The sequence below is a fragment of the Electrona antarctica genome (assembly GCF_951216825.1).
Source record: "Electrona antarctica genome assembly, chromosome: 3".
Classification (NCBI taxonomy): Eukaryota; Metazoa; Chordata; class Actinopteri; order Myctophiformes; family Myctophidae; genus Electrona; species Electrona antarctica.
The window spans coordinates 19043854-19061936 of NC_136808.1; the positions used below are offsets into that span (position 1 = coordinate 19043854).

Below are 18083 nucleotides of genomic sequence, written 5' to 3' on the forward strand. Positions count from 1 at the left end.
AGTGTCTATTTGTACGTCTCTAAATGTTTTGATGATTTGAACATGGTGGACCCTGTTGGAAACAAGTGTAATGCTTAATTGGGTCGTCCACTCACAGTTAACAGCCTTTGTATTGAGTTTGTGCTTGAAATGTACTGTAATTCTGCAAACTGTTAATAAATTCTTCAATCAATCAATCAATCAAGTCCCACTGTATAATGTTCCCTAAAGTTTACATTACTTTCTGTGTGAATCCTAGCCATAGGCGTTCACCCACCGCGGTAGTGAATGGAATGAGGAATGAATGCCTTTGCCTTACTTACTGACTGACTGGCTAGACTTGTTTGGTCACGTGACTCGGACTCTGCATCAACATTGGGAAGCGTAGACTCGGACGTCACAAACGTCGGTGTCTCGCGTCTATACCGAAACTACAATTCCCATCATTCCCTGCGCCAAACCGTCGGCGTTGCAGTGTTTTTGTTGTTAATAGACAACTTAGCCGAGGACATGCTGCAATAATATTTACAGTTGCTCGCCGAAACGGGTTTCGACGTGGTAGCATCAAAGTAAAGGGTAAGATAGTGAAATAGCTTTGTTTTTATTGCTATTATGCACATGATGTGAGATGATAGGCACCAATGATCCAGTGTGTTTACGTTCAAAACACCGGAAAGAAGCTACGCTTTTATGTCATAACGCTATTTATAACCCTGCTTTTTTACGTTTGCAAACTAAAGTTGTCAGGTAGCTACACACGCGGCCCTTTATGTGGCCTTTGTTTCATGTTAAATTAACGTCAACATGATGTGGTTATTAATACAGTAATAGGCCGCAGCATCTTCCCATATGTTACAGCTAGGTTATGCCCCTGCGACCCAGGCCACTAGAGGGCACTTGTCTTCCCCTTGCATCCAATGATTGATAGGCTACATGGGCAATTGGGCATGGCTCTTATTTTCATCATTCTACCACAATATTGATATGATATATATAACATATTGCCCAGCCCTAGGGCTAACACTAAATAGATAGAAATACAAAATGCATTTAGCTTTTCCTGGCCAGTGGCCACCAACAACTGACATTATTTGACTAATTGACACTATTTGATTTACCACAGCTTTACAATAATACGGTATAATTCAAATGTTATGCTGTTGAAATTTCCATTCATGTTTTTCACTGCCAGAACCGCAAGAACAATGTCAGAGTCATCCAGTGACACAGAGTCTTCCTGTGGGTGGACCATCATAAGTAATGAGGTCAATCCCACTTATCTTCACTTAAATACATTTTTTCTGTTCATTAATTAGTGATAAATGTTATGTTATAACAAAAGAGATATCCTAACATGTTTATCTAATGTGAGTCAGTTGGCAGTTTTCATATTATAGTTTTTTAATGGTGGTATATTATTGTTGTTGTTGTTGTTGTTTGTATTCTAACTCAAAAGCCAGTGTATTATATCCAAATACCAAATGTTTTTTCATGTCTAAGCCTGGTAGGAGTGTCATTTGAAGTTCACTGCTAAAACACGCATGTCAAACAAGACTTGATAGTGATACGTGTTTATTTTTTGTATAAACAACATTTTTGATTGTTGAGAAATTATGTGTCATCATGCTTGAGCATAAAAGTGAGTAAAAGGGGACTTTGCTGATATTGAATGTGAATCCTATAGTTTTGTTGTGAGTAGGAGAACATTTGAAAATCAGACGCAAAGGCTTCCCAATGTGACCAGTGTTTTGAGCGCTCACGTTGGAATACCACCACTGGCCTATAAGTAAAAGATTTTCTGACTTTAATGTAGGCTGACAGCAGGAATTAAAGCTAAATTAAATGTCACGATTGAAGATGTTGTTAGGCCAAGCCCAATCTGTGATTTGTGAAACTGTGTGAAAGGGCACTCTAGTGCTGTGTTTCATTAACAATTATCACAATATGTAAAATTATGATGCTATCATTGTCATGCCAACCAGAACAAGAAATTGCAGATTGAGGCTTTTTAACCTTTGCTTTTATGAAATACATCAGGCCATTGGGGTCGGTTGAACAATGAACATGTGTTCCATTGCTAGTTTGTAATCCTAAACTAGTAACTGAAAATAGCAGATCTAGATGGGCTATCGTCGGTGCTATTGTCGGCGAGTGAGAACTTTAATCCATGTGGAAGTGATATACTAGGCCAGCTCTCCCAAGTCACAGAGTGCTGCTCCTCACAATAGAATGATGGGATTCGTGTTAAATATCAGCTAATAGTTCCCTCCTTGAACAGTTTTTTTAATTTGCATTTTCTTAATGTTTGGAAAGGGGTCAGATATTGAGACTCTGGGGTCAGAGAATCCACTGGAGTATGGGACCGACGCCCAAGAGAGAGCTCCAGAGATAGAACCAGATCTACAGAACCTAGCCACCTCCTTATCTGGTATGATAATATAATATAATATAATATAATATAATATAATATAATATAATATAATATAATATAATATAATATAATATAATATAATATAATATAATATAATATAATATAATATAATATAATATAATATAATATAATATAATATAATATAATATAATATAATATATAATGTTGCTGTCGGGCAGAAACCTCTTAACTCAATATTCTTCTCCATAAGCTTGTTTTATTTTTAATATTTATCACAATGTATTTCAGCTGGGTGTTTGGAAGATGGCGGTGATACACATGACACCTTGGAGGAGGAAACCTTAGATGAGACTTTCACTGCCTCTGAGGTGAAAGAAACATCAAAATAATATACACATTCATGTGTTAAAGTCTACTTTTCAGTCTTATTTCCATGTATTAATGCTGTACTAGATGCTGTACTGGATTAATTGAATCTTGACCATCAGGTCAAAATTTGTGTCAGATCCTCATATATCTTGCCATTTTTGTGTGGTGCAACCCATGTGTGTCCCTGGGTCTGTCCCTGGGTCCCTGGGTCTGTCCGAGCACGAAAATAGCATTATAGAGTTTGTTCACCACCAAGTGTCACAGCCTAACACACACACACACACACACACACACACACACACACACACACACACACACACACACACACACACGCACACACACACACAGGCCAGGGATTAGGGCTTGTACAGTACGTACAGCACAAGTACAGTACAGCACCACTCACTTAAGACGGGTCTGATTTTTGAGTGGTGCAACGACTCCTAAAGACAGCTATGTGTGTCCCTGGGTCTGTCCCTGGGTCCCTGGGTCTGTCCGAGTACGAAACTAGTGTTATAGCGTTTGTTCACCACCAAGTGTTACTGTTACACAGCCTAACACACAGACACACACAGGCCAGGGAGGAGGGCTAGTACAGTACAGTACAGTACAGTACCACTCACTTCAGACGGGTCTGATTTTTACTATTTTAAAATAGTTTAAATAGCTGATCTACAAGCTCACAACGTGTCGATGTAGATTGTCTGAATACCAATACACTAACGCATTAGAAAGAATGACACAAATCTTCTCTTCGTTTTGTGTCATGGGGTCCCTGACACGAAACATTTCAAGATGGGGGTCTGTGGCTGCTAAATACATGGCATACTTTTGAGAAATAACTGCTTTACGCCAGCCACATTGAACATGTTCTCCTGCAGGCAGGGACAGCGCAGGTGACTCTCTTCTCGTCCAGCGACCACTCCGACATCGTGACTTTAGGAGACACGAGGGCGGATGAACACGCTGTGGCGGAGCCAGAGGAGACGGTGGCCAGCGAGGAGGACTTCTACCTCGGAACGTCCTCTAGCAGCCAGTACACCTTCAATGCAGTAGAAGTAGAGACTGGTAGGTTTCTCATGGATTCAAGTGCTCAGTCTGATTTCAGTGATTTGGATTCCATAAACAGCCAGCGTGTCTTCCATGGAAGCATGCTGCACAGGGAAAATAGCCGATCTACAATCTCTCATCATTGCATTTGTGACACATTGAGGGGGGTTTTCAATTTGAATTTCTACTTTTTTGTTTCTTGTGACAAGCTGCTTTTTGTTTTGAAAAAAGACAGAGATCCAGGCACTCGATATATTTAAAGAGGAGAAGAATCTTTATTAAACCAACATGTTACGACCTATACCGGTCTTCATCAGGGATGATTTTTGTTTTGTTTCATAGCTAAGTTTCTAAAATGAAATTCTAAATCCATAGAAGTATGGTACGATAAAAAACAAACTGCATGCTAATATTGGTGTGGCTCATTACATGCCTACATCAATCAATATCTTGCAATTATGCAGCCCATGTGTGGGTGGCTGTGGCTCAGGAGGTAGAGCAGGTCGTCCAATGATCCATGGGTCGGCGGTTCGAATCCCGGCTCCTCCTGTCTACATGTCGAAGTGTCCTTACTCCTTGGGCAAGACACTGAACCCCAAATTGCTCCCGATGTGCTGGTTGGTACCTTGCATGGCTTCCGCTGCAATCGGTGTATGAATGTGTGTGTGAATAGGTGAATGTAATGCACAATCTATGTAAAGCGCCTTGGATAAAGGCGCTATATAAATGCACCATTTACCATTTATGTGTCCTGAATCTAATTATTAACTACATTAAAAGCAAAACTTTCATTTCACACAAAAATAGCTGGCCCCGACATTTTGATTTTAATTCAACTTTAATTAAAGGTATGGCAAGTGATTTCCTTTGGTTAAAGTGTTAAATAGCTCTATATTCTGTATTCTATAGTACTCACAGTCACTAGTATAGAGTTTGTGTTCAGTAACAGAGATGTCTCTCATGCTAGATGCCACGCCCAAGAACAATATTAATCTACCTTTGTCCAGGTCGCCACACGCCAACAAACATTACGAAGTCCATAGACTTAAACATGACGGAATTCCGAAAACCAGACCTTGGAGGGGCTAGCACCCCTCAAAGATTTTACCATTTTTATCATGAGCAATAGGACCAATTTCATGAAGATAGGTTGAGAATAGGTGAAGTTGTCCTTAAGTACAAAGGGTTTAAGTGATTAAAGTAACAGTATAATGGGGAAATCAAAGATCTTTGTGTGTGTGTGGTAGTTTTTCCTGTACAGCAGCAGCCGGTGGTGATAAACAACTCCAGCAGCAGCAGTGAGGATGACACGGCAGGCAGTAGCACCACTACGGTGGTGGTACGGAGACGGAGGTTAAGGAAGAACACCGTCAGCAGTGTGACAGAGCCCGAGGAGGAGGGGGAGGGGGAGGGGGAGGAAGAACCAGAGGAGCGCCGTGCCTTCTTCCAATCTCAGGAACGGGCAGAGGAGGAAGTCCCGGTCCGGCCGGCGGCGCAGGGTCACCGTGTCAGCAGCAGCACCCTCAACAGGTGCATCCTCCTGGCTCTGGTTGTAGCCATCAGCATGGGATTTGGACACTTCTATGGTAAATGCAAATGAGTTAATATAGTATTAGAATCATTTGAACCATATGTTATACTTTGGTTATTCAAAATAGCAGATATACAAGCCCATGGTCACTGAGCTTGTAGACTTTTATTTTAGAGAAAATTTGAAAATGTGCACATTTTCTTTCTTAGCATAAGCAAAACATTTTAACTCAAGACTGCTTCTGGACGCCACTGGTACGAAATATTTTTGCGATGGGGGTTCGCACTCTGGCCAAATACATTTAATTTTGGGGCGTCCTTGACATGAAAAACGTTGAGAACCACTGCTCTACAGTGTTTTTTTCCCGCTTCAATACCCCATTTTCCTGATTTCTGAATCCAAGCACTCCCTTTACCGTACCTCAACTACAACGGTTTGAGAAAACCACAGCAATGAATGATAAGTAACGTACCTTTTGGCATAAAACATTTTCATATGGGGATCTGCGGCCAAATACATGCCCTGGCCTAGGGATGTACCCCCGTTTGAGAAACACAGCTCTACACAAAATCCATTTGCTCAAAATTGGCCAATTTACAAGCTTGCCATGCGACGTATTGCTGTATTTTCGGCCCCAGAAAAGGTACGCTGCTAGGTATCAGGCGGTCAGTAAAAGGTACGCTGCTAGCTATCAGGCGGTCAGTAAAAGGTACGCTGCTAGGTATCAGGCGGTCAGTAAAAGGTACGCTGCTAGGTATCAGGCGGTCAGTAGCTCTTGTTTTGTAGAAACCTAGACATCTTCTACATCTCCATCTCTTACAGCCACCTTCCAGATTCAAGAAAGGCATAAAATAGAGGAGCAGATAAGAGAGAACGAACGTGAAGATGTCAGGGATGTACTTCTGGACAGTTTTCAGAAACGATTCATTGGCAAGGTGAGTAAGATGCTCATAAGACAATATCTGAGGTCCTCCTCTCTTCATCCAGCTTCGTCCTCAGTGTGTGGCACTCGGCCGCCATGGCCTCCCTCTGACTCTGTATGCTGGTGAACACCATCTTCTCCTCCTCCAGTTCATAAGACAATATCTATATTTAAATGGTCTCTCTCTCTCTCTCTCTCTAGAGAGAGAGAGAGATTCTTTACTTAGGTTAAAGTAGAAATTAACTTAGGTTAATGTAGAAATACTCTGTTACAAGTAAAAGTCTGGTATTCAGAATTTCTTCAGTAAAGGTGCAAAAGTACATCAAAACATACTTAAAGTACCCAAAGTAAAATAACTTTTTAAAATGTATAATATCTTTTTTGGGGAAAAATGGCTGAAGTATAATAATAATCAAAATCTACCAAGTAACTATTATCTAAAGTTTTCTAATAATCGCAGTGGGGTCAAAATGAAATATTTGCCTCTGAGATGTAGTGGAGGCGAAGTGATGTCGGCAAGGTAAATGTAGGCCTATATGAAAACACTACTGTCCCATTGTGCAAGTGAATTCAATGGAATAACATTTGATTGTGGGTAAATAAATATAGGCCTATACATAAGGTTAAATGGGAGGCTATTGTGCAGTCAAAGTTACCAATACAAGCTAGTTAATTCAGCATTCTTTTATTGACCGGTCAGGGCGCAGGCTTCAGGCCTACCATTGCTTGGCACATCTATGCACGGAATATCTATGTTCACAGTGAAAGGGGGTGTTGTTGAGAAGAACCACACGCCCACTCACTATGCATATTTCCTTTGGGAAACTCAGCCACTCAGCCACATTTTGGTGGCAGAGCACACTTGTGTGCACACAAATGTTTTTTTTGTGGCCTTTATTTTATATTTTTTATGGAGGGACAGACAGTAGGCTGACAGGAAATAGGGAGAGAGATGGGGGGGTGACATGCAGTAAAGGCCGTCGGGATCGGAAGTCGAACCCGCGGCACACTGCCAGACTGGATTACCAGCCAAGGTGCCTGGACCGCTGAGCCACGGCCCAGGCGTGGCAGAGCACACTTCTTATTCAATTCTTATTCACTTGTGTATTATGTATTATGTTGAGCTGATGTGTTTGTGATGTAGGAGGTGGTTGAGGACCTGAGAGAGGATGTGGATGAGCTGGACATGGTGCATACCCTGTCAGGACTCGTTGAGTCCATCACCACAGAGAACCAGGAGCTCACCGCCAAACACTCCCTCTTAAAGGTACAGTACAAGTCTCATTAATTGCTGTTATGGCCGATAACCGATATTACCGATGTCGATATGATCTCCTTCTGTATTAAACAATTATAATAATTTTGTCCATTCTGAAAAATACATGTAACAGGGTGTCTGCACTTAACTTAAATACCTTTTATATTTAATATTGTGAGCTTGTAGATCTGTTCAAGCTGTTACTTTAGGCTTGTTTATCTGTAAAGACAGACTGATTAATTAATCGGTCTGATTGATTAATCGAACCGATGCCGATTAATCTAAAAACAACTAGAATCGGCCGATATAGATGTGTTTGCCGATTAATCTCCCATCACTAGGGAGAACCCAAGCCCAACTCATAGACCTTTAGAGGCAGATGTTTAAGAGAGCCTCCTCCCTCCTGGAGGTCTCGGATCACCCACTTACAGTAGGTCTGAGTTTGAACTGTTGCCCTCAGGTCGTCGGCTGAGGGTGCTCCACTACAAAGACTAATCGGTTCAAACTATCCTTTGTCCGCTGCTATTCAGCTGCTGAACAGCAGATAGCACTTTATTTTTGCCTCTTTGCACTTTTGCTGACGCTGCTACTTGTGAATGTAATGAATTCTCTGTCTCTAGCCTGTTGGGATTTAGTCTTTTGTAAATGAGTATGTTGAATGTCGTTTGATGTATGTATTTTTACTATTACCTGGCTGCAAACCAATTTCCCGCAAGGGACAATAAAGTTAACATTGAACCTTGAATTGTTGATCTCGGGCAGAAACCTCTTCTCTCCATATTTTAACTTAAAATAATTGATGCCCTACTTGATCATACTACAGAGTCACACAAAAGCATCAAAAGTAGCAGATCTACAAGCTCAGAACACGGCATGAGCCATTCATTTATTAATTAATGGCCAAATTCATGGTGCAGGGTTGTTACAAAAGCTTGTAGCCTGTGAGCTTGTTGATCTGCTACTTTTGTATTTGAATCCTGAAAATAAACTGTTTTGGACGACGTATGAGGTTTCCCGAGAGAGACTATTTCAAGTAATGTATATAGTCGCTATTAGGAAACCGTATGCCCAAAACCGTTACTTTTCAGAAAATGGGGAGAAAAGAACCTGTGTTCCAATGAATCCTATGCAGTTATTATTTAGAAAATAACCTGTTTTCCAATGAATCCTATGCAGTTATTATTTAGAAAAGAACCTGTGTTCCAATGAATCCTATGCAGTTATTATTTAGTCGCAACCTCTTATTAATACTTTTAATTGGTTTCATTTACAAAAATAATGGTTCTTGCCGCATTTCGGGCTTGCGGATCTGCTACTTTAGATGCTTTTGTGTACCAATGTTGTATGATCAAGTACGGCATTACTTTACGAATAAACACAAAAAGTTAAAATATGGTTTCTGTCCAACAGCAACCATTTCCAAATGTATTACAATGTACTGTAGTACCAGGAGTATTAATCTCATATGCCAGACTAATAAAATGAATTAATTGAGACTCTGAGAGTCATTGTTATCAAACAAGGGCAATAATAATAATAAGTTAGTAATTGGTTTGAAGTATTTTCCTATCTGCATTTCCCACAAAATAAAAGGCCCAGAGAGACTACCTGCTCACGCAGCTGAAACAGAGCTCTGAGAAGACGGCTGCCCTGGAGTACAAGCAGCAGAAGTTGATGGCGGAGAGCGGGCTGTTGAAGAGTTCTCTGGAGCGCGAGCAGACCTCTCTGTCTGGCCTCCAGGACGAGCTGAGGACCCTGCACTCTCAAATCGCAGACCTCGAGGCCCTGCGGGGCGGCGCCGCCACCACCGACTCTATTCTACTGGAGAACCAGAGACTGAAAGGTAGGGGTGTCCTGATATATCCAAATTAAGACCCGAGGCCGATAAATCAGTAGTTCGCAAACGTTTACGTAAATAAACACATTTTCAAGATTTAAAGAAAATGTTTAACAACAGATGTGTGACGTGATATGCTAACCATGTTCATAGCTTTATTGTTCATATCAGAAAGTGTGGGTGTAGGAAGTCTGATGATCTTTGAAGCAATACGGGTAATACTGAAAAGTTTGTTTCTGTTAGGCATGAACAGTATGGTGTAGACGCATGACGAACAGTACAACAGAACCGGTTGAATAATGCTTTTGCACAATAATATAATTGTGTATAATGATCTAAACTTACGGATTACATGGAGTCTTTGCTGAAAACGTGGATGGATAAGATGTAATATGTTGATCAATCCTAAGTCTATTGTCCAGAGTGAGTCCAAGATATGTGAAACTGTCAACCTGTTCTACTGTTTTACTATTAACAGTTATTGTGCCCAGGACGTCCCCACACGTCTTTATAATTACACCCGTAGGAGTCCCAGGACGTCTGGAGACATCTTTAGGTCCTTATTAACACAATCTTTGCCAAACCCTGTATTTCTCGAGTTTATTGCTTCTTAAACGCTCCTTTGCCAAACCTGGGAAATCTGTGGTTTCTTTAATGTCTCTTAATCCAGAATTAATAGTATTTTATTTACCATTTGTTAGCTGTTTTTTGTATTCATCGCTATAGGGTCCCATGTTGTGACGTCATCGAATTTCCCAAATCACCGTGCGCACACACAGCAGATGTAGGGCTCAGATTGAGATAAAGGACGATGTTTAGCGCTTAATAAAACGTTAATCCGACCTTGCGGGTAGTAAACTAATGTTTACATCGGCACATTACATCACAGCCCTGAGTGAAGCTATGAAATGGAACGTTATCACTTCCGGTTCACGAGCGAGTTCACGGCTCTCTTCTCTCATTTTTGTGCATATTGCTGGCACTGGCTGCAGATTCCCCCCAGTGGTCGTGGGATGTTTTGTGTTGAGGTGTGGGTTAAGTCCAGTGTGGGTTGTTTGTAGGGTATACTATGGTATGGTGAAATGTGTGTATGGTGACACCCCTACTGAAAGGTGAACTGGAGGAGGAGAAGATGGTGTTCACCAGCATACAGAGTCAGAGGGAGGCCATGGCGGCCGAGTGCCACACACTGAGGACGAAGCTGGATGAAGAGAGGAGGACCTCAGAGCAGCTGAGGGCGGAGTTGGACCATCTGAGTCACAGCAGGGCGAGGTTATTATGGTTTAGAATAGAGTACCGGAGTCCTGACGTCACTTGTTCATCCCCTGGGCCACAGAAGTAATTTGTCTATCGAGAATAACATTGGGTCATATTAGAATCTCTCTCATATAATAATTGTGGTCCAAAACTAAACAAATTGTCCCGGCGATATTGTCAGAGAGGTGGCTCTGTATCGTTTACGTTAGTCAGTCACTCATATTTGATAGTCTGTTTATGGCCAAAATGTAACTTAATTCGCCGGCAGTAACATTAGTGTTTTCCCGCCGTCAGTTGATGCTTCATAACCATATAAGTCAAACCGCCTTGCTCATTTGTTTATTTTTGGAACACAGTTCTTATTTGACGCAATATTAAACAAGTCAATGGGAATTTAGAATAGGGAAAAAAAACATGACCCAGGTATGATTAAATTACGTCAGACTTCGGTACTCTAATTTTCATTATTTTATTACGTTTTGAATTCCTGTTTAGTTTTAATTCATTTTTAATGTGGGTTTGGCTGCTTTGGTTTATATATATTTTTAAAGACGTAGGGAAATAGGTTTTTCATATCCGTGGTCATCATATGGGCATACTTAACAATCTATGCCAAAACAATGGGAACATTTCTATTTTTGTGTATTTATATCAAAAGTCCATAAAAAGACAATTTTAATGACTTCCTTTGAATGCAAACATGCTGCGTGATGACGTGTCAAGTCCTGCATGAATAAAAAAATGTAATTAATCTTTCACCCGTTTGATTCCCATAGCTGTGTCGTCCTCCAAACACAGCTGGTTTTGATTACTACTCCTTTTTTAATCTCATTCAAGATGACATCCAGACAGTGTATTACTCGTGTTAAACGTAATCAGCTGAAAAATCAGCATGCTAAAATATGAAACATAATGAAAACATTATAGGTTAGAAATAAGCCACATTAGCCCGTCTCTCTGTGACTTTGTAAACAAACAAACTGCATGCGCGTGTACGCGCCGCGCATGTAGTGGAGCTACGTCCCATAGCCTGAAGGAATGAGACAGACTGAAACTTCAATGCATGAAATATTCAAAAAGACTAAAACTATGGACATTTCTCTACGATTGTAGTACATTTTAATTAATTTTGTAAACGCACATTACACTTTCACTTAGTAGTAGTTTTATTTTCTTCTTGTGTTCATTATTTGGTTAGTTTTAGTTAAAGGGGTAGTTCTCAACAAACTTTAGTAGAACAGAATCTAAATGATAGCTGTGTTTTGGACTTTATTTGGACTTCAGATTTGTTTCTAGTTTCGCTGTTGTTAATTTGAGTCTCGGACTAATTCCATTCATCAAGTGTTTTCTTCATTTATGGCTTCTGGATTCACCGTTAAGGAATGTTTTACAAACTAAACGTCTGTGTGAGTCAAAGACAACACCGGGTAGGTAAACAATAGAAATTAAGTCATTTCTTGGGTTTGAACTTTTCCTTCCTAACTATAATAACTCTTGCAACAGGTTTGGAGAAGAAGAGGCCGATTCCGAGACAGTGGGAGAGCTGCAGTCTCGCCTGTCGGAGGCAGAGACGAAGCTGAGCTTTGAGCGCCAGCGCTCGGACCTGTGGGAGCGGCTATACGTGGAGACCAAAGAGGAGCGAGCCAAAGGCGACACGCAGCCCAAAGTCAAGAAGGCATGGATTAAAGTTCTCAGTCACCACAACTGTCTTTTTCAGTCAATTTCATGTCTTCTATGGAAGCATGTCGCGCACCGGAAATAGCCGCCTATTTTTGGTTATTAGTTATATTAAGATTAAAAAGCGTTTGAATTGGTCAAAGTAGCAATATAATACATGTTCAGAAGCATCTTCCATAAAAACCCTAATGGTCTCTGATATTATGTCATGAAAGCAAAAAGCTCAATCTGTTATATCCTCAAATTTCCTCAAGAAAATAGCTTTAGAACAATAATACCTAAATATAATTCTAATAGAGTACCGAGGTCCTGACGTCACTCCCTCTACGTCATGAAGTATTTTACCCATAGAAATCGTAGATTGCGACGTATAAGAACTGTGTTCGAAAAATCAACAAATCAGCCTGGTGATTCTTTCAGGTATGTGACGCTGTGTCATTTAGGATATTGGGGTACATTTGATGCCATCTGTGTTTGGAGAACCTTTTTTGTCTTTTTCTTAATCCGATAAATTAGTACTTTTAAGATGCTTCATATTCATATGAGTAAAATTGCCAGGGTGATTTTTTTATTTTCGGAACACAGTACTTGTATGACGCGATCTAAGGTTTTTATATGGAGAATTTCTATGGTGAGAATAATCTGTGGGTCCCTCTATTGCAGTGGTTCTTTTTTGCTCAAAACCCAAAAGAGAAATTTGATGTCTCAGTTGCCACGGCTGATTTCAGTCTTGTGGATTCCAGCCAGCATGTCTTCAATGGAAAATAGACAATATTACTAAAACCTCATAATTTTACATATTGTGTTCATTGTTTAGGAAACAGCGCTAGCAGGGGGACGGCGCTCGTGAGATTTTATTTTGCTTTAATCTATGTAATGGGTTTTCTTTTCTTTTTTTGCCAATTTTGAAAATCTTTAGAATAATATGTAATAAACAAAAAATGAAGGGGTAATTACTCGCAACCCATACAAATTGGCCCGTCACCCACATATGGGTCCCGACCTACTGTTTGGAAAACAGTGCTCTAGCAGCAGTGATGTCAGACTTCGGTGCTCCAGTCTATTCTAATAAACAAACATTGATTTAATTTTTTTCTTCATTCCCATGAGGAAGGCCAAAGAGGGCGTGATCGGGAAGGTGAAGGAAACTTTTGACGCGGTGAAGAACTCTACCAAGGAGTTTGTGCACCATCACAAAGAGCAGATCAAGAAGGCCAAGGACGCCGTCAAGGAGAACCTGAGGAAGTTCTCAGACTCCGTCAAGTCCACGTTCCGCCACTTCAAGGACTCTGCCTCGACGCTCATAAACAAGGCCAGAGGGTCAGACCACAGGTAGGCCTGACACAGTCTTTACATAACATTGTAGTAGCCTGTCAGGCAGAAACCTCTTGCTTGATCATACTACAGCATCACACGAAAGCATCAAAAGTATTGTTATTTTTTTATTTAAAGTTTTGGACATATAATATCTCTCTAGAATATAACTAATCATTTTTAGTAATGTCCACAAAATGTGCCTGGAAAATGCCCAGGTATGGCTAGCCACGGTCCCAGCCTTACTCATCTGCAAAGAGAAAAGCCTGGTCACGACCTAAGGCAGAAAGTGCCTAGCCCTAAATTCAAGTCCACAGTTGAGCGTTTAGGCACTCAACTGTGGGTGAGAGGGAATGGTCTTGGCCTGAGAAGGAGCATGTTTGGATCTGGTGGGGGGTGCCTATTACAATGGCTTCGGTTTTGGAGCTGTTTAGAGTTGTAGGAAGTTGGCTGTCATCCACGCTTTATCTCCTCCAGGCAGATTAGTGGGGATGATGATGGTGGTAGGTCTGGTAGGGTCTGTTTGGGTTTTGGTGTAGACAATATACTATTATTATTTGAGCTAATGCAATTATTATATTTCCACATCATTGTCTATTCTCTTCTGACCGCTTTCAAACTGGTCCTGTTGTCCATATTTTTGACATTTAGGACAAAAAAATGTTTTTCAACATTTGCAAAAAGTTTCCATAATAGTCAAGTAGTGAAAATTGCCTAATCTACAAGCTCACAACACGTGGCGATGCGACGAGTTGTGATCTTGGAGATCTACTATTTTAAAAAAAAAAACACATTTATAAAGCATTAATATATATGGCCTGTTTTGGCCATAGTACATTATTTATTTTGATTAGTGTTACCGGTCATGATCAGTCCTTTCTTTATATACATTTCATTAATTTATCATATAATTTATCAGAAAGATTTATCTTTATTTATATATTCCAATGTTAAATGCCCAAAACAACAATAAAAATATGAATCACAATTATTTGCATGACAAACCACAGGTTTAACCAGAGAGATGCTCGGGAGGAGGCGTGGCAGCACAGCCTGCACAGGCCTCACCACAAACCCAGCAGCGACGGCCCCTCCCACAGTGGTCCCTCCCACAGCGGCCCCTCCCACAGCGGCCCCTCCCACAGCGGCCCCTCCCACAGCGGCCCCTCCCACAGTGGCCCCTCCCACAGCGGCCCCTCCCACAGCAGCCCCCACAACCACAATACCCGCAAATCAGGGGCTAAAGTCCACAACGACAGAGGAGAGACAGACCACCAGAGAGCGGACCCCAATAGCTGTTCGGGCGTTTTCGAGTGTGCCTACCAAGAGTCCATGAGACTCTTCAACAAGGGCATGGGGCCCGTGCGAGCTGATGAGTTCCACCAGCTCCTCCAGAGTTACCTGCAGCAAGAGGTATTTTGATTATGCTTGCACGTCTTGGTTCTCCAAAATCTCAATGTGACTAAAAACCGAGCTTGACTTCACAAAACTACTTCTCGACATTAAGCCCATGATGACCCACCTAATTTCAAACACACTTTGCAAGACAGAGTTAAGCAAATAGGGGGGGGGGGAGCTCACAAGGGAAGGTAAATGTAATTTTCCCATCTCTTTTGTACACAATAGTTTGTTTTTGTTGATGACATGTATTATTGTGTTCATTTTGTATGCTATGTTGATGAATTGAATACATAGTGATAGGACCACAATCAGAAACAAGTCCCCAGGATGTTTTTGTGTTAATATGTACCACATGCTGTTTACATTTCTGACTAATAATGTATTCAATTAATTAATCAAGGTGGACCACTTCCGCCACTGGAGCGAGCTGGAGAAGTTCGTCAACAGCTTCTTCCGCAACGGCGTCTTCATCCACGACCAGATGCTGTTCACTGACTTCGTCAGCGGCGTGGAGGACTACCTGGAGGACATGCACGAGTATCACGGCCTGGACGACGACGTGTTCGAGGATCTGGACGAGTACGTCTACAAGCACTTCTTCGGAGACAGTAGCTCCAAACAGTACGGGCCACGGTAACGGTATACACTCTCATTCTTCAAAATGGTCATATTTGTTTATATAGCACATTTCATTTCAATGGAAACAAGCCCTCGTGGCTTTTTGTGTTTTCCTACCATTGTATAATCGTACCACTGTACTATTTGCAAACTGTTGATACATTATTCAATCAGTCAATCAATGGACAGGAATTTTGAGTTCCCCAAAACTGGACAGAGCTGGCTGCAAATATCTGTGACGATGTCTGGGTTGTGAGCTGAATGGAAGGCTAAGAAGAAGAAGATTGACTGAGGCCAACAGTAGTAATACTATGCTAAACAATTTTATACAATGTATTAGTGGGTCCCTTTCTGTTTCATCTCTCTTATCACTTAAGAGTGACAGTTTTGGGCAAGTAAAAACTCCTGAATAGACATGAATGACTTCAGCGTTCGAGACAACGCTGTTCTGTGTGAAAGCCATTGAACCTCAGCAGTGTTCTTCACAGCTTTGGGACGGCTTTCATGACAAAGTCCATAACATCTGACAACAATTCAGCACTGTTGTGAGATTATAATTCTTTTTGTTTGTTGCTTTTATCACTTCTTTTCCTTTGTCTCTCTCTGTACACAGCAGGCCTTTTGAAGGTCCGGACCCAGGTGGTAAAGAGGAGGTGGTGAGGAAGCAACAAGGATGCAAGCGTCAACGTGCTGCCAGGACCAGACAGCACAGAGACAACAGGAAGTGGAGCCGATCGGGGAGGAACACAGACAGACACATGGTGGCTGACGTCAAAATAGAGTTGGGCCCTATGCCGTTTGATCCAAAATATTAACCACATAAAAACGCTCAATATTTAGTCGTCGCTGTCAGGCAGAAACCTCTTCTCTCCATATTTTAACATTCGTAAATTAACACCCTACTTGTTCATAGTACTACACCGCCACGCAATAGTAGCAGATCTGCAAGCTCGAAACGTTGCACCAAGCGAAGCGTTTTGAACTTGTCGTCTGCTACTCTTGATTTTGAACATGAGGTTTCCACCCGACTAAATGCTGAATTGACTGGGGTCGGCTGTGTACTGGCTGGGTCCGCTCCTTTTAACCCTCTACACCAAATCTCTTTGCCCAAACATAGCCGATCTTCAAGCTCTCGACATGTTTCGTTGCAATGGGTTGTGAGCTTGAAGATCCTACATGTTCCCCCCAGAATAGGAACGCTAGGGTTCAAGTGGTTAACAAATATGTACAGTGATTTAATCTTCATAGTTATACATTCTGTCTTGAATTATTTGAAGTAAACTTTTTTTTGTTATTGTTATTTTGCACAATGTTGACTCTCCAAATGCTACTGAATGTCCTCTAGCCTTTAGTTTTCATCACAGCTGTTTCATTCCGCTGAAATTGTTTGTTAATTCTCTGCACAAATAGGCTTGATCGCTAAGTTATTGTCTTACAATATGAAGCTAGAGGTCTACACTCAGCATATACAAAATATATGGTATTGGTAGATGGCAGCAAATTTGACTGTAGAACATATTTGATATATTTTATATCATATATATATATGTGATAGATACAATCGCTGTCAAGTGGAAACCTATGTCCAAAACGGTTACTTTTCAGGAAATGTAAAAAAGGAAACTGCCGTTCCAATGGATCCAATGTACAGTAGTTATTAAGTCAAAAGCTTGTGTTGATACTTTTAATTTTTTGGTTTCATATTTATAATTTTTAAAACACACTCTTAACCACTTTCAACCTGGTGTACCTATTTTTATTTGGCCAAAATAACAGAACTACAAGCTCACGAGCCACAGTGACATGTTGAGAGCCTGTAAATCAGCTATTTAAAACAGGCCATTTATTTATGAAAAATCATAAAAAGATTATATACAGAGAAAAAAGGTTTCTGCCCAACAGACATCGTGGACATTTAGGAAATGTAGATGGCCAAAATGATAAGGGCTTGTTATAAGGTTCCATGCTGAAGCACTTAAAACATAACCGTCATAAAAAAGACATGAGTTTTACTATTGTGGCCCCAAATAGAGAAACCACTGAAGTTCAATGTTTGTTTCATATTTTATTTTCTGGAACATATATGTAGTTTTTCGGCATGTCATAAGAGAATGTTTTCAAGCTCACACGTTGAGTTTGTAGATTGGCTATTTTCACTTTATTTTGTGGTTAAATGCTGTTTTCAACATTCCATATTTCGTTTTTTTTTAACCAGAGACTATTTCATTTTGTTCAGATGTGTTGTTGAGAGAGTTGCTGCTTCCCAATAAAGATTTATCTTAACGGAATGAAAAACGGACTCCTTCAACGTCTCTGACATGAAAGTCAGCATGTCATGCACCAAAAATAGCTTTTTGGGGGGTTATTAGAGCATTTGTTCAATCTTCCAGAAAATCCTAATGATCTCATTTCATAAATGCCCAAAGGTTAACCCTCTGGCATTAATTTTATTTATTTTTACAATCCGTTTAATACAAA

General features: G+C 40.7%; 1 protein-coding gene across 3 annotated transcripts; it reads left to right on the plus strand.

The window, feature by feature from the left end:
- Positions 1 to 423: 423 nt before the first annotated feature.
- Positions 424 to 17906, plus strand: ccpg1 (cell cycle progression 1). 3 transcript variants are annotated; one of them, XM_079497616.1, is made up of 16 exons: positions 424 to 555; positions 1172 to 1244; positions 2293 to 2407; positions 2660 to 2739; positions 3622 to 3808; positions 5038 to 5376; positions 6144 to 6256; positions 7388 to 7510; positions 9095 to 9344; positions 10451 to 10610; positions 12099 to 12270; positions 13387 to 13604; positions 14597 to 14690; positions 14721 to 14999; positions 15388 to 15620; positions 16219 to 17906. In XM_079497616.1, the coding sequence occupies exons 2-16, from the start codon at positions 1185 to 1187 to the stop codon at positions 16418 to 16420; spliced, it is 2625 nt and encodes an 874-aa protein (XP_079353742.1). In that variant the 5' UTR covers positions 424 to 555; positions 1172 to 1184; the 3' UTR covers positions 16421 to 17906. The 3 variants fall into 3 exon arrangements, with proteins under 3 accessions (XP_079353742.1, XP_079353741.1, XP_079353743.1); XM_079497615.1 differs by having other exon boundaries at positions 14597 to 14999; XM_079497617.1 differs by having other exon boundaries at positions 14597 to 14999; positions 15388 to 15626; positions 16219 to 16348.
- The last annotated feature ends 177 nt before the right edge of the window (positions 17907 to 18083 follow it).